Below are 18156 nucleotides of genomic sequence, written 5' to 3'. Positions count from 1 at the left end.
ATAGCGGGGTAAAAGTAAACATAAAAGTTAAGATAACAAGCAAAACAAGAGACCACCTGAACACCAATAGCCATAATAAAATCATCTATATAAAGGAGTCATATACAAAATAAATCGACAATGCAGTAAAACATATCCCGTATAAAAAGACTTTCAAAATTTTCTCCAGATACATTCTTATGTTAAACATTGGGCTCCTTTTGTAACTTGATGATTTCATAATCATATTACATATTGAGCATGGTGGAATGGTACACCAAAACTTGATAGATTGTTATACTAATAGTATCATTTCTGGAAACATTATATTCAGTTGTTCAAAGAAGGACATATGCTCTGAATTATTTTATACGATTTATCTTTCTTTTTTTTGGGGGGGGGGGGGGGGTATTATTTATGAGAAAGTAGAAAATCTGTTTTGGTTGCAAATAAAACACACTGTAGATGTGAATAAATATCATGTCCAGTAATGTCAATGAGACCTTTTATTTATTTATTAGGGTTTTTTTTTAATAGAAAAATTATTTACAAAAAAAAAAAGCATCTTATGTTCATATTTTTCAAACCTATGGATAAATTCTTTTGCATGCCCCAACGTATTCCTGAGGATCGTGATTTGAACACATGTAAATTTAGACTACCTGAGGATGCTGTCCAAAAGTTACAGCTTTGAAAAAAAAAGTTGTTAGACTTTTTTCTATGTATTCCTATGTAAAAATTTGAACAACAACCCACCCACCCCCACATTAGGGTTCCTCCCCAACTCCAGTAGGGATGGTGATTTTAACAAACTTGAATCTACACTACCCGAGAATGCTTCCACACAAGTTACAGCTCTTCTGGCCTATTAGTTTCTGAGGAGATTTTTAAAGATTTTTTTTAATTTGATATTTACAAAGATCTTTGTAAATATACGAACCCCCACTGTGTTTCCACTTTATCCCCGGGGGTCCTGATTTGATCAAATTTTAATCTACACTACACGAGGATGCTTTCACACAAGTTACAACTTTTTTGACCGCATAATTGTTGATAAGAAAATTATTTTTATAAGATTTTTCTTTATATACTCCTATGTAAAATTTGAAACACCCCCCCCCCCACATTGTTGCTCCACCCTATCTCGGGGATCATGATTTAAACTATCTTTAATCTACACTACTTTGAGAATGCTTCCACACAATTAACAGCTTTTTCTGTCTAAATAGTTATTGAGAAGATTATTGAAAAATACGAACAATGGCTAATAATTCAAAATTGTCTCTCCTTTAAAGAGAGTGTGGCCCTTCATTTGAACAAACTTGAATTCCATTCACCCAGTGATGCTTTGTGTCAAGTTTGGTTGAATTGTCCCAGCGGTTTTCGAGAATTTAAGATGAAATTGTTTTACAAAGCCAACAACAACGACAACGACAGACAACGGACAGATTTTCTTCAGAAAAGCCCACGTGAGCCTTAGGCTCGGGTGAGCTAACAAAAAAGAAACCAAATCTGAAAACCCGATTTTAGTGTGTAGTTTTTGGGGGTGGGAGTCAAGGGAGGGAAGAACAAAACAAATTTTCACCATGTATATACCTATTATTTTATGAACGGCAATTATCTTTCTTTTAGATTCCACCCCCACCCATCTCTTCAATCCGCTCCTGAATTTCCCTTGATATAGCACGTGTAAATGTCAAACAGCAGATTTACTATTTGCATATTGTCAAGATAATTTTATCACACAAGTAAAATGGTTAAAAATGGTCCCAAGGAACTTAAAACATAAAAAAATCTAAATTATTCAAAAAATGCTTACCATTATGAGCAATAAACTGATTTCTGAATTTGTAATAACAAATCAATAGCTGGGGAATCAACTTTTCAAAATAGTCTATATGTTAATTGTTTGAAATTTCATAAGAAAACTTTTAAATTAGGGAATAAATTGGATCAGAATAATTCAACACCTAAAATTCAATCAGAATCCTCTAAATGCCGAAAGTTTTTATCTGTCACAAAACAGAGTCTTCCAAATATTAACATATAAACATACAAGATTATTTTTAGTAGACCTGAATGTCATGTCAAAGAATTGTCAATTTTTTTTTTTACCTTTTACCTATAATTTCACAGGCAAGTATTTCAAAACAAAGATTACTGGCACACAAAACCAACACTAGTATTAATATCTAGATAAGATTTAATTTTCACAATTTTGTACATGGTATACATCTTCTATTATATTATAACATGTTTTCTTCACGCAGCATAACTGCAATCACAGCTGAAGAAAATTTGCATAATGAGAAAATCAATTCCATTTGTTGGATGAGACAAAGCACATAATTTAATATGTCAACGATTTTGTGGAAAGTCATCCAGGTAATAAGATCAATCTCCTATAAATTGTACCAAGCTAGAAAATCAAAGTAATGCTGCAATACCACCTGCTTTTGTTAACTGTTATATATATCTATTTCTACTCATTTCAAAAATATATTTTGAAGCTTACGTGTTCCAGCTAGCTGTCAGTAAAATGCAAAAACAGATAATAATTATAAAGTGTAGAACAAATAAATACAGACAATAATATACATCACATCTTTTTCCTTACTATATTCAAAGATTTTAAATATTATTCTAATGTATCTAGGAAAATACACTACATTGTAAACTTTAAATTTGTATCTGCCTCTGTTGATTCACTGAAACAATTAGCAACAACAATTCTTCATGATATGCGGCATTCACTGGGTTCAAATCTCAGAGTTTAAGATTTCCTACTACCTCAAACTCAATTTTAAAATAACTATATATATATAGCATCCTACATTGCTGAAAACAAGCAGGTCCAATATTTTAGTGACAGAATTTTAGTAAAATATTATTTGCACCAATTTTTTTCCATATTACCCACACTATATTTAATTAAAATCTAGATTGTGTAAATTTTAATTCTAAAACAAAGAAAGTTCCTGGTGTTTTGATACTTACCAGGTAGCAGCAAAACTTTGTGGCTGAAATCTATGCCACTACTGACTTAAGATGGTTAACAATATTTCATCCGAAGAGAGAGAGAGAGAGAGAGAGAGAGAGAGAGAGAGAGAGAGAGAGAGAGAGAGAGAGAGGCAAAGAACCTAAAACAATACATGTACAATTATTTCAACATCCGCTAACTTCATACAGTCATTAATTTCGTATGGAGAAAAAACTGTCCCTTCAATTTCTCTCAAGAGAAAAAAAGTAGACAATCTTTCAATAGCCTTGCATGATTATTTTTCAGCAAATGCAAGCTTACAAGAGTTGTCATTCTTCGCATTTTCATTCTTTTCAAACCTGAAAAATTCCAGTACCTTACAAATTACATAAATACTTGTGTAACATTTGTACAGTTTCATATAATTTGCCATGGCAACGTATATTGAACTCTTATCAGTCATATCGATACTACCATAGATATTCACACATACATGCATGCATCCAAAGTACAGTAATGTTACAGTCATAATTCCCCCGTGGCTAACGCCAGTTTAAACAAACTTCACAGGAACAAATTTCCTGTCTTAAGACTTGCACAAACTTCTTGTCTGGACTTACAGACATACCCAAGATATGTGAGTCATTGTCATCAAAACATACACACAGCTTTTGTATATACATTTTTAAGGCAACAGTTATTCCCCATTGTTTTTCATCCATCATGGCTGATGTGCTCCTCAATGCCTTCACTCTCTGTCACCAGGGCTCTCTCCAGAATGACCCGTCCCTCCTTGTATCTCTGGTTATCCTCCGTGGCAAACTCGTACACCCAGCCAAGTTTTGCGTCACAGTTCTTGCAGGAGACGTCGCGAACCATGTGTCGTCCTGTCAACATGACGCGGTCCTGTACCTCACTGTAGTTCAAGTTGACCACTTTATTGAAGAGGAAGGCTCGGCCTGTGGCACCTAGTATACAGATACAGAGATACTAGACAATATACTGATGTGCATTCTAAATCATATAAATACAAAATTGTAACAGTTATGTCCATCTTTTATCTGTGATACAGGCACTGTATATACTGATGTACATTCTTATAACTTTTTTTAAAATGCATCAATCTGAATACCAATTTGTTACTATTATCTGACGTTAATCTTCATGCAAGAAAGTAAGAGAATATGTAAAATTTAATTTGTATGCTGGTTTTATGTACTACATATAGCTGAATGTAAATTGTTCAGTTCCTAAATCTCTCCCTTCAAAAAGAACATACATTGTAATAAATATGAAATGTTAAGTACTTTATAAAAGAAATATGGACATTGGGGAACATTAACATCCACTGAGTATGTTCTCCTTTTACTTAATTCTTTGCAAATCCAGTTGTGTTTATATTACTACAACTGAATCCCCGATCTGGCCAGTTTTATCAATAACTGGTCTGCAAATGAATATATATACATTACTTGAACATTTTTACAGCATTCATGCACAGGCACCTAACGTCATATATCCAAGATAGTAGATGCCCTTCGTGAGGTGATTTTTATATATTACAGGTGTAATGCACAGTTCTGGCTGAATCGGTTGTAAGCTTGGAGTGATAGGACATGCACTGTTTTAACTGACAAAGTTTATTTACCATTATGATGAATATTATTTACATTTTAGATAAGGTTTCAATGAAAATTAACTAATTATCAATACCATCAAAGTATAACTTTAAGGGAGGAGACTAAGGTTTTTAAGTTCTGATGACAACCATGCTAACTTAGTTGTCAAGGAGAGGACAAAAATAGGCCATGCCTGCTGTCCCATCCTATTTCATTTCATTTTGAAATAAAATATTGTTTAAACTAACTTAGTTGTCAAACATTAAACTTTCGATATCACTTCTAACCTGTGAATCTGGTTGAAATCAATTCGGCTCTGTTTGTGAGAGGCGTGTCACAACTGGCACAAGAGAACAGTCTGGTCCCTCCAATGTGTCGCAGAAAAATTCGTCCCATCTTCTTCCGATTTCTCTATCGATCCTTCAAAATATAAGATATACATGAATTAAATTAAAGTCTGTTATAAAAGATAATTAAGTTTTTTTTATTGCACAATCATATTTGATTAATGAGAAATACATAGCTGGTTGATTTCATATTCCATTTCAAACTGAAAAAAGTTGGGGCTGGTTGGTCAAAATCTAAAGGTGCACATAATGTTTGGAACTGATTTGTTTTTGAATTCTTATTTTCTTCACATTCTCATTGTTTCAACTTAACTAGTCAGAATAATATAAATAATCATTGAAATTTGTGGGGGCCAATTTTCGTGGATTTCTTAAATTCTACATGTTCGTGGGGACAAAATTTCATGTATTCTCTTATAAACTACAAAAGTTTGAAATATGTAGTAGTTACCCTATATAATATTGTTGGTTATGTGCAGATACCCGATGGGCGTGGTCATAATGACAAGAGGGAGCGTAGCTTCCGAGTGTCTTTATGACCACGCCCATCGGGTATCTGCACATAATCAACAATATTATATGGGGTAAGTTACTTGTACCATAGTTTATTATATCTTATTATAGTTAATGGGAGTGCACTAGCCTCTAAACAATACGGTGCCGATGCGTTTGTCTTTATATATGTACATTGTACTCCGTGAATCTACAAAATGACTTTCTATCCCCGACAAACATTAAGTATTCTTTTTTTATATATATATATATATATATATATATATATATATATATATATATATATATATATATATATATATATATATATATATATATATATATATATATATATATATATATATATATATATATATATATTCATAGCCATAATGAATAGATCAACTTCTCATTGTTATATTTTTATTTTATATTCATTCATTTCCGACTTAAAGTATCGATATTTGCTTCAGAGAATTGAACTTATTAACACAATTTCATATTTACGAACCCTAAATTGTGCAATGCTTCTGTGTAAACAATTAAATTTAAATCAATGAAGGTAATTAGTCTTTTGAAATCATATTTGATACTCTGTATCAATAAAATACATGTATGTTTTTTAAAACATGTACATATTTATACTGAACAAAATCAATCAATAAGCAAAAAGAAAACTATTTGAGATATGCATGTGGCGAATGGTAATGGTAAATGTCAAATCTTATTGGCTACTGCTATTCACTCTGTCCACAAAACAAGTTTACTATTCAAACATGCTCCTATCACGTGATTGACTTTCTATAAAACCTTTATACAGGATACCCCTATTTCATTTATGCCGATATTGTTTTGTCTCCAGCTACAAATGAGATTTAATTGACGGACTAAGTTAGTCGAGTTAGTTATCCGTGTTGAGTTTTGTAATTTTGTTCTGGAGGAATCTCTTACTGTGGAGTATTATGGATGTGTTAAAAATCAACTTTGTTGATGTTGTTTTTACTTGAGATAGTGGGCGGAGTTAAATAAAGTGTGGGGTATGTACATATAACCCACACTTTTAACAATAGAAAACTCGCCAAGCTGTGGTAAAAGACTTCATAACCCTTATTTATAAATTCGCAGAGGATGTAGGACATAGATATTCAAATATATATTCAAATATTTTATCCAATTTGCATTCATGATTTATGTATTGCTTTGATTAAATTGCAACAGTAAGGGAGCTAGATCGAAATAATGACCAGACCAGGATTTGAACACAGCCCTTTAATCTCAGTCTCATCTGGCCAGGTTATCTATCAACTGATACATCTTGCACCATCAATCAATCAAGTCAGACCAACATATTCCTCTACCTCCATCCCATCCCTCCTTTCAATGATCTTTGCCCTCAAAGATTAACCTTTTTTGGGCTCTTAAATTTCACCTGGCAGGGCTTATTAACCTGTCAGCTATGTATGTAACAGCTAGGTTTAGGTCACTAGTAGAACCAAATATAATGGCAATTGGGAAATAATGATGGACTGAAATTAAACCTGGACCTTCTGAATCAAGTGACTACCAGCAGTCAGGTGCTCTACCACATAAGCTACCAGGCACAAGTGATCAAATTAGTCTGAATGAACGTCACTATATACCAGTTTAATTATCGTTATATTGTTAACTTGGTAAGACATTGACCTGAACTTTATTTATTTTACAACAATTGATAAACAAGTTCTACAACTTATATTAATATCTCTTGTAAGCACTGATGTTGGTGCGAGGGGGTCATTGGTGTGGGAAGAAGCTGGAGTACCCGGAGAGAACCCACGTGTCCAAGTGGATATAAGACACTGCATGGTAATATCGTATTTCTTTGCGTTCTTTCAAATGATAATAACTAGGGAACTGAATGCTCTCTAACTTTAAATTGGTGTTTTATAATATTTCCGATTCTATTGTTCCACTGAATAATGATAGAATGAGGGTAGGGAAGGATAATTATACAACATATATTGAGAGTGTATTGCACAAACACAAAAAAGGTTATCAGGACTTGTCTTTTTTTAAGTGATAAAATATTTGGGGGAAAATTGACTGTAATGTTTTTATTTTTTTAAACAAATCACACAATATTTCACACCTTCTGGGCTTCAACCCCTTCCCCGCCCCTATCACTCAACATGTATATGCATGACAATTAATCTATATATTTGGAACGAATTGCTCTGACTCACAAAAATCGCAAATGAAATCAAACGATCATGTACTCATGACTCATAAAAGACATTTGTCAAAACGATTTGTGTAAACATCATTTCCTTTTATAGGTTATGACAACACAAAAACAGAACCTGATTACTGTGTATTAGTATTACAGCTCTTTTTTGGTTTCATTTCTAATCCAAATCATAATTATCAAATCAATCACATACTGATGCTGATGAAACAAGAAGTAAGATCTTCGATATTCTCTTTTCAGAAATGATTTCTCCTTCTGTTGTCTTCAGTGTCAGCTGTCTGAAATGAAAACATTACATTATTTTCTACGTTGCAGTCACGTGTTCAAAATAGAGAGCATCCTCTGACTTCATCCCCAACAAAATAGAAAGATTTTAGAGGTTTTACGAATATATTGCGGGAAGTCGGGTTGGGTTCCGTGAGGTCATTTGGCTTGCGCATACGACGCTTTTACACTCATTTCCGGTTTCAGATAGACAGACGGTGTATGTCAAAAGGAAAGTTGGGAATATTGTAACAGGTGAACCTGAATTTCAAGATGAAGCGGTGGTTAACGGGCAACGACAAACGTCACAAAGAGCCAGAATTCTTTGAAACGGTGGCAGAAGGACTTAAAAAGATATACAGGACGAAATTATTACCGCTTGAAGAGTACTACCAATTTCATGACTTTCACTCCCCGCCCCTTGAAGATCCGGATTTCGAGTCCAAGCCGATGATACTTTTAATAGGACAGTATTCTACTGGAAAAACTACATTTATCAGGTATTTGCTTGAACAAGATTTTCCAGGCATTCGAATTGGTCCAGAGCCCACCACAGATAGATTTATTGCTGTTATGAATGGGGATCAAGAAGGGGTCATTCCAGGAAATGCTCTAGTAGTGGACTCTAAAAAACAATTCAGACCGCTGACAAAGTTTGGAAATGCCTTTTTGAACCGATTTCAATGTTCTATGGTAAATAATCCAGTTTTGGACAGTTTGACAATTATTGACACTCCTGGTATTCTTTCTGGTGAAAAGCAAAGAGTGGATAGAGGATATGAATTTGCAGGTGTACTAGAATGGTTTGCTGAGAGAGTAGACAGAATTATTCTTCTCTTTGATGCACACAAATTGGACATTTCTGATGAATTCCGCAGGGCAATTGATGCCATCAAAGGCTATGATGATAAAATCCGAATTGTCCTAAACAAGGCTGATATGGTGGACCATCAACAGTTAATGAGAGTATATGGAGCTCTGATGTGGTCTTTAGGAAAAGTGCTTCACACCCCCGAAGTATCAAGGGTTTACATAGGGTCATTTTGGGACAATCCTTTACATTTTGATATGAACAGAAAACTGTTTGAATTGGAAGAGCAAGATTTGTTTTCAGATCTTCAGAGTTTGCCTCGAAATGCAGCACTACGGAAGCTGAATGATCTTATAAAAAGAGCTAGACTAGCAAAGGTAATGATTTTAAAAATTTACTATACACATTTACTATTGTTGCATATTAATAAGAATTGAAGTACAATTTTTTGTCTGATGATAATTATCCTAAAGGTGGTTGGTTCTTTATGGTATGTGGTCTATTTTGATTAAAGAATTTATTGAATTAAGCATATATACAATAATATATTATCGCTTTATATTTACGTTTTCCAGTGTCTTTGCCTGTGATAATGCTATGTATGGATATAAAACCCATAACTTTAAATGACGCCTAATTCAGGCGCCAGCAGGGTTTTCTTATTTATAATTAAATATTTAATCGTACAATGGTTTAAAATTATATAAATATTAGTAATAAGGAATCATTTTTTGAAAATTATGAGGTGATAATTTCGGTTGGGCTTGATCAAATCTATCATAAAGCCCTTCAGGCTTTTTTGGATTTGATCATGCTCCGACCAAAATTATCACCTCATAATACTCAAAGAAAGATTCCTTATTCCTTAATTTTTCTTGAAATTCATAAGACTTGTGATTTTATTCATTCTCTTCTAACTAATGTATCCAGGTGTAAAAAGTTCCAAACTCCACAATGGTGTAGTGTTAGTTTCCTTGGACATCCATACTTTGTGATATTTGATCATTTAATTGCCTGATTTCCTGTCCTAGATACATTTAGGAATCATTTCTGTACCCACCAGAAACTCATCTATGAAAGGAATGTTTTTGATAGAGATAAAATTAAGGTTTGCAATCTAATTGGCCCCTAAAGCAGTGAAACGTTTTAAGGTCAGACGACATGTTCCTCGAGAATCTTTTTTGTATCTCCTTGTTATAATAAGGTTCCTTGTTAAGATTCCTTGTTACAATGCTTTGTTATTATAAGCTTAAGGTTCCTTGTTCCAATAAAAAATATTAATTTTATATATTTTTTTTTAAATGATTAATATTTACTTGAATATGGTTATATTTCTAGATGGCCGAGTGGTTAGAACCGCGGCCGCTCACTAGTACCAGAAGCGATTAGGTTCTAGAGGTCATGAGTTCAAAGCCCTGCCCTGGCCGAGATAGAGTTCCCACATAGTGAATTTCGCTGTGGTGTATATTTATTAATTTTTATATCAGCAATTCAAGTATATTTTCAAGAAGATTATATAGGAAATTGCATACTCTAGTATTTTGCAAAATGCCTGGTAAGGTAGTGGTACCCTAATTTTTTGCAAGAAAGTTTGTTAAAGTAGTAGCAAACCATTAACAAATTCCTTGAAAAAGTTGTATAAAATTGAGGAATGTGTCGTCTGACCTAAACTGCTCCAAAAATAATTGTTTGTTTACACAGTTCAATGCCAAAACACATGCTAAATGTGAACTCATCTATATCACTGATGCTCATGAGTCTGAGTTCCAAGATTATCTTGAAATGTTTAGACAATATACATGTATTTGATATAATTTTGATAGCAGTGTAAATCAATATTATAGTCAGTAGAGGAAGTTAAGCGTTAATGAAACAATTGATCACTAGCAACAGGACACATTTGATGCTACCGGTATATGCTTATTATTGTGCAAAAGCTCCATGATCATCAAGATTGTTTACTAGACCCACTGTATACTTGAAGAAGCTGTCTCAACTTTGGATACTTAATACATGTTGTTTCATTTGGGAGGGGAGGGTCAAAATTATCACTAATTCACTTGTATATGCAAGTGGTAAATGATCTTTTGACTTGATGATTGTCTGACTGGTCAATGCTTTCTGAGGAGAAAAACAACACAGCATCACAAGTATAGAGTACCGGTATACATGTTGAAACCACAACCTATCAATTTGTTAAGGCAACACCCATCCTTAGCCAAACATGTAAATATGTAGCTGTGTGCGCTAAGCTCTTTTAATAATGATAGTTCAGCCCGCTGCAGTTTCTACTTTCAATAGAGACTCAGAGTATGAGTTTGAATCAAGCAAAGATTTTTTTTCAATGGAAAACTGGTACGAGAAACAAATAACAATATAATGTAGACAGTGATTGTAACCTTTTGTCCTCTTTCTATAAACTGTTTACACATTGATTGATGTAAACCTTGGTTCTGAAAAGAAACAGATTGCATTAGAAATGGGGTTTGATAAATATTATATTAATCCTGAATCCTGCTTGCTGTTCTATCATTGTAACATGTAAATAGTAAATACAAGGAAAACTGATTAGTGTCTTCAGGTATGCAGGTATGAAATGTAAAGAAAATCATGATTGAAAGCCTCAGGGGGAAGAGGTGGTTATCTGACATTTAATGGATCATCTACATAACTATATTGTATGTCTTGTACATGTATGACAATGTATGCTTTATTGTGAAGTAATATTTCAGTAAATGTAAAAATTCTCAGATAAAATTTAAAGCACATTTAGTTCAGAATAAACCATCAATTGAGAGTGAATTAAAGTATGATGTGATTTCGTCCATAAATTTTTTATTAAAAAATGTATTTGACTTTTCTAGCATGATAAGAACAATGAAGGGCTAGGTTGGTAACCTTTTTGCACTGGTTTTTAATGTGCAAATTTAACCTCGTATCTAATCGGGTATATTACATTAACTTTTTGATAATGCTTTCATAAAAATTCATGCACTCCATGCTGTTCAGAGAAAATTGAACTGTGAAATATTTTAATTTAAAAGAAATACATACTTAATACTTTGAATCATGTGACAACTCCATCAGTTAAAGTAATTGAAATAAAAACTCAAAAGATAGAAGCTTTTGGGAACAAGTTTATTTTCAACTTTGATTATAATTGCAGTCAATCGTATGAAATAAGTTGTGGGTAAAATGGCTGCATGTGTGCAGATGATTTTCAAATGGAGCTTGTAAAACTGAATGGTTTTGTTTTTAGCTCTGCTATGTGTTTCAATGAATGTTGAGTGAGAAATCAGATGAGGAGATTACGTCAGAAATAGAGTTATACTCAAGATTAACAAATATATTTGGTATATATTTCTTGGTAATTTTATTCAGAACAACCATTTTTATTACATGAAAATATACATGCATTTAAATTGACTAAAGATTTACTTAATTTATTGGGAAGTTGTATTGGAATATCTGAATATCTATTTACATGTAAAAGTATGCTGACTGAATAAATATACCATAGTAATACACAAATAGCATATGAAATTTTTTGACAAGAATATTGGTCAAGTAGTTACGATGCCAGTCCATAATATAATTGGTAAAGAATCTTGTTAAGTTTCTTTTTCTAAAAATATGACCAAAACTGCTCGATACTGAAATAAGAACACGTCATGTACCTTTAATCAGAGCCATGTAGGTCTATTATCTACTGTCACATGGATTTATTTCCTTGTTCGTCAGTACGATACCCTAGACAGGGTATGTGTGCATGCAGCACCTAGCTAATATTGACAGACTGTCCTTATTATGATAAATGTTTTACACCAAATATATATATATAATAGGTTCAGGTTTTAAATGTACGTGCACCTGTACTGCAATGTTGTTTACCTATGCATCTCAATGCACAGAACAGAAAACGCTAGTGTTTGAAAATTTGAAAACAGTTGAGGTTGCTTAAAAACAGAAAAGTAAAGTGACACCTTTTATGATCTAAATGATCTTGCTCAGTAATGTGAAACCACACTCTTACAGTGTACATATCCTACTTTATTTCTGATTACTTTACCAAGTGTTTACCGGTGTCTAGTTTTTCTCTTCCTTATTCTTAAATTTACTTTTATTTTTCCTTGTATTCAACAAAACATACTTGTAGTTTCATAGAATCACAAACTTTTATTTAATTTGAATGAAATGATATCTGGTAAATAACTACATATATTAGACAAGCTATTCTACTTCGTCATTTCCACACCCAAATGGCATTCCTTGCTAATGCTTGGTCTGACTCTTAAGTCTATAGATAAATATACCGGTATATATACACTTGTAGTTGACTAGGTGGAGTAACGTTACACTTGTTTTTATGGGCTCCAGATAGTTAATTAAGTGCCTGTGGCCATAGCTCAAATTTAAAACCAACAGAAAGGCCTCTTCAATTTATTGAAGCAACAGGTGTCATTATAACATTAAAGCCATACACATGTTCATTTTGAGAGTGTATTTTTCTCTCACAATTTATATTTTTAACATACACAGACTTGTTCCAATATGAATGTATTTCTTGCATATGGTATTTATTAACTTATAAAACTATCTTGATACAGATGAAAAGTCAGATGCTTATATTATTTAATCATTAAATATTAGAGTTTCTCATATTTGAGATACTTTACAGTTTAGGTCATCTTTCATGTAAATGATTTATACAATGGGGACATACCCATTAAGTCATTTTTGCATACGAATTAGCCTATGGAATGTTAAAAATTCCCACCTTTGTCAGTATGGACTCAGAAATGCAAACAAAACTTGGTGGTTTATATTTTTATAGACAAGGTATTGTGAAAAGTGATGCTCTAGCTGTCATGAGAAATATAGACAGATCAACCTAACAGTTGTAAAAAAAAATTGTAAACAGATGTGCCATCTTATTTTGCTGAATAAAAACTAACACACTGAAAAAAAAAAATTATCAAAATCATATACTTTTAATTCCAGTTAATTCAGTTGATCACATTATATCACAGTTTAAAGAACTTTCAAGAAAAATTTCAGTTTTGATATTCTGACAAGTGTCCCAAATAAAAATATTTTTGAATTTCATATTTGATGTGTTCTAGTGAAATTTATATCTTCATTCCATGTTTTTCATTTTACTAGGTCCATGCATACATCATCAGTGAACTCCGAAAAGATATGCCTTCCATGTTTGGAAAGGACAACAAAAAGAAAGATTTGATCAAGAATCTAGGAGAGGTTTATGCTAGAATACAGAGAGATCACCAGATTTCACTTGGAGATTTCCCAGACATGAAGCGCATGCAAGAACAGCTGACGCATCATGATTTCACCAAGTTTCATGCCCTAAAACCAAAACTTATAGAAATCGTTGACCAGATGTTGTCTGTGGACATAGCCCGTCTGATGCAGATGATTCCAAACGAAGAAGCTGTCATGTCCAGAGAACCGCAAGTCAAAGGTGGAGCATTCGATACCATGAACCAGAGCATGTTTGGGTACGGGCGAGGCGAAGGAGTGGATGAAGGAAGAGGCGAGCGAGAATGGGTGGTGAACCAAAACAAGATGGATTATGACGAATCCTTTGACAAGCTGAACCCCATCAACGGGAAGATCACCGGAGCTGCAGCCAAGCAGGAAATGGTCAAGAGCAAGCTTCCCAATTCTGTCCTCGGCAAAATCTGGAAACTGGCCGACATCGACAAAGACGGAATGTTGGACATGGACGAGTGGGCTTTAGCAAATCATCTGATCAAGATCAAGTTGGAAGGCCATGATTTACCGGCCGATTTACCCGATCATCTTATCCCTCCATCCAAGAAAAAGGAAAAATTTTGAAAACGTATTCAGTATGAACCTTTTGTTTTGGAAGGAAATTTTGTGAAGAGATCTGTTAAAACCATCCATTGAAAACATCAATAATTTCATCTCTGTCTAAATGTAGTCAAATTGGTATCATTTTACTAGCTTCCAGTTTGGCATCAAAAGTAAATCAGTGTGTGTAATTTCAAACCATTTATTGCTGCTTACTATACAAGTTGATCGTTAAAAAAAATGTAGAAATTGAATGAGTAAAGCGATTGACCTTATGCAGTTCTAAATTAATGCTGTATTTCTGGGGTGATCTTGTATGCAATAGAGAGTAAAGAGTCCTCAAAAGCATGTACATGTAATGATGATTTACCACAGCTGGTATCTGAACATGATTACAAGGAGCCAAACAGTGATAAGAATATAATCTTCCAAGATGAAACCTAGCTATTATGCTTTATGTAAAATATTAACTGTGTAACAAATACATGTAATGTGAAGTGAAAGTACTATAGTATTACAATGTATATGGTGATTGTTAGAAAATTCTGTTTTATCCATTTGATTAAGTAGTGTGGACATATGTGATGATGACACAAATATTGCTTGGAGATAATGCACAGGCACTGAATAGTGAATACTACATATTGTAAACTATCTTATTCATGAATACTACATTGTCAACCATTTTGTTCTGATAATTTTATTGGGTTAAGTATATAACTGCTGTGAAGTTGTTCCTTGCTGTTTGATGTTTACTGTTCAGTATCGAGCTGATAGATATCTCTTCAGGCCTTTCATTATATGACATACTAGTAACCCTAGATCACATGATCCCATGATAAATTTTATGTATGGCATTTTAAAGATTATACATGTAGCTACCCATATCCTTGTATAAGTGCAATAGAATGTGATTACAAATACACATTTGTGTGTGTATCCATGTACCGGTATGTTGTTGGTTAAGCATGAAAGAAGTCCAATACATTTGTTTTGTGTGTTTCACCTTCTGTATATGTGTATAGATACAAGTATACAGATGGAAAACTATGATCAATTAATTAGCATTGTATAAGAAAATTTAATTCCTGAAATTATTTAACTGTAGTAGCAATTAATGTTGCAGTTGAAAGTTAATTTTTTATACTATACATGTACCGGTATGTATTGAACCCTCACAACATGTAAATGGAATATATCTAGTGGAAAATACCAAGATATAAGAGCAATGAATCTTCTTGATATTGATTGGCAATATTTTCCAACACAAATTCAGAACTGTTCATAAATTGAATTAATTAGTTAATTAGTTAATTGTGGCACCAATATACTGATAACTTTAACACAGTCTAGTCATTTACGAGATTGGTTTGCCTTTCATTGATTAATTGTGCATGTATGTATATATATATATCCTTGATATACCAGTTCCTGTATGTATATACTTGCTGATTTTTATTATATACATTTTGCTATACAACTGAAATTTTGCCTGATCCAAAGGTTAATCATCTGTTGAGGATTTCATTCTTATTTTAACAGAACTTTGAAGCTTTACACTCTTGATCAATGAATTGCCATTATTGGTTGTTGAATTGAAAGGGTGGAAAGTAAAACCATAATATTTTAAAACACTTAAAAAATGTTCAGGGAAATTAGAGAATATTATATACCGGTATATATACATGTATGTTGTATTTAACAAATAGGGACGTATATGGCACATCCTTTAAGATGTTTGCAATATTCATACAATTTGGACTGATTTTAAATAATAATTAATTTGAAAAAATAAAGTTACAAAAAGGAAATGTTCCTATATATATATTGTTATCAGTTTCAGATATTGTGCCATTAATACAGTGCAATATAGTATTTGGTTTTTCTTGTAACTTAAAAGTGAGGTATGAAAACCAAGCATACCTTTACTTGGTAGATTAAGTTACCCTATATGCATGCCTATGTGCTAAGCATTAGACCTAGAGCTTTTGTGTTATTTAAACAGCTTAAATTAAGATCATATTTCATGGTTTTAAAATCTTAATAATGCATGAGGATGGGAGGCTAATTTCTAAATACTGATCAATTTTCTAAAGGAATACCATATTACATTAACACTCCAAAAATTTCTATCTTATCGTAGTCCTTATCTGTATGCTTGTTTTAACACATTGTTTTAATTATGCTCTTTTTTATTTGCAAGTGTGATCTTTCAAACTAGTCTAACTTAACATTAGATGTTTGATTTTTTAAAAATAATTATGTCCTGATTTTTCTTTGAAACAGTTGATTAAAAAATTCCTTCTTTTGTTAAATATTTCCTTTTTTTGCTGTTATATGTTTATGCATAATTAATTGTAAAAATTTGTCGTGACATTGTTGAAGAGTTATTCTTTTTTGCAAAAAAAACTTATGAAATGACCTTAAATTTACACAAAATGAAATGGTGTAAGAGTTGACATATCTCATAATCACATAGATGTAATGTATGAGTGTATGTCGTATAATTTGTTTTTCTTTTGTATATCATTATGAAGCGTTACCCTGTACCATTTGTGACTATTAAAACAAGCCTTTGTGTTACATGTATGCAAGTTTGAATTAGTTATAATTAAATAATGATGAAAATTCAGTGCTCATTCTCATTAATTCCTACAAAAAATGGAAGACAAAGATCTATGATGTTTCATAAAGGAACTTTAACTTCAGTTAGTGTTTCATTGAAACTACAAAAATATTTCTTGTTTGCTGATCATAGAACATGTAAGGCATATACGTAGTAAAATATGCTTAAGATGGTTCACTACACCTTGAAATATTTTCTCAAATCAGCAGAAAATTACATGATTATGATAGATATCATAATGGAAAAGAAGTATTTAAGTCAAACAGGCAAAAAAATGTGCAATTTTGGATGAAAAATTACATTTTCGAATATTTAATTCAGTAAACATGAACAAAAACTCCAGGAGGATTCGAACTCATGAACTGCGGTTCAGAAGCCCAATACTTTAACCACTGAGATACGACGATATAAACAGTTTAACGAAATATTTAAATCGCCATCTTGTGACGTAGTCTCTTAAAAAGTATAAGTCTGGGTGTAGTGAGGTACTTTAAAGCAAAGTGGCAAATGGAGACTAACTTTTTATATATTTGATCTAAACATAATTCATAATTTTCCTTATACCCAATAAGTTTATAACATACCAGTAATTTACGATCAGAATGTTGGAATGAAACTGACTTGGCTGTTAGTGTGGAATCTGTTAAAAGCATATTTGCTGTAACCATGTTTTACTTTTTATAGTACCCTTTTGCTATTTCAAGGATCCTTGATCTTTCACTTAACTTTGTTTTAGCATAGCTTTCAAGTATAGAATGAAATAATTTTGAAAATAATCAGGAAGAGGAAGCATGCCAAGAACTATAGAACAAGGGTGGTTGCAAGATGTCCTTAGTTCAAGAAAATCAAAGTAACAGTGTTTTGATAGAGTGCATGATTAATGTACTAAATGCATCTGCATACAACATCATCATTGTCACAAACTACAGGTTTTGTGTCTATTGAGAGAGTGAGCAGTACTTTGTGGAAGTAGAAT

General features: G+C 32.6%; 2 protein-coding genes across 2 annotated transcripts; one reads left to right on the top strand and one right to left on the bottom strand.

The window, feature by feature from the left end:
• Positions 1 to 2164: 2164 nt before the first annotated feature.
• LOC128175919 (protein yippee-like 5) lies at positions 2165 to 7987 on the bottom strand. Its single transcript, XM_052841818.1, has 3 exons — positions 7838 to 7987; positions 4866 to 4998; positions 2165 to 3927 (listed from the first exon to the last, which is right to left on the bottom strand). Exons 2-3 carry the CDS (start codon positions 4972 to 4974, stop codon positions 3674 to 3676), a joined length of 363 nt encoding a protein of 120 aa, XP_052697778.1. The 5' UTR covers positions 4975 to 4998; positions 7838 to 7987; the 3' UTR covers positions 2165 to 3673.
• Positions 7988 to 8084: 97 nt separating this feature from the next.
• Positions 8085 to 17186, top strand: LOC128175918 (EH domain-containing protein 3-like). The gene is made up of 2 exons (XM_052841815.1): positions 8085 to 9096; positions 13883 to 17186. The coding sequence occupies exons 1-2, from the start codon at positions 8182 to 8184 to the stop codon at positions 14576 to 14578; spliced, it is 1611 nt and encodes a 536-aa protein (XP_052697775.1). The 5' UTR covers positions 8085 to 8181; the 3' UTR covers positions 14579 to 17186.
• Positions 17187 to 18156: the final 970 nt, after the last annotated feature.

Source organism: Crassostrea angulata, chromosome 3, assembly GCF_025612915.1.
Source record: "Crassostrea angulata isolate pt1a10 chromosome 3, ASM2561291v2, whole genome shotgun sequence".
Taxonomy (NCBI): domain Eukaryota; kingdom Metazoa; phylum Mollusca; class Bivalvia; order Ostreida; family Ostreidae; genus Magallana; species Magallana angulata.
Note: the sequence above shows the minus strand (reverse complement) of the source record. Positions and strands in the feature narration are given on the sequence as shown.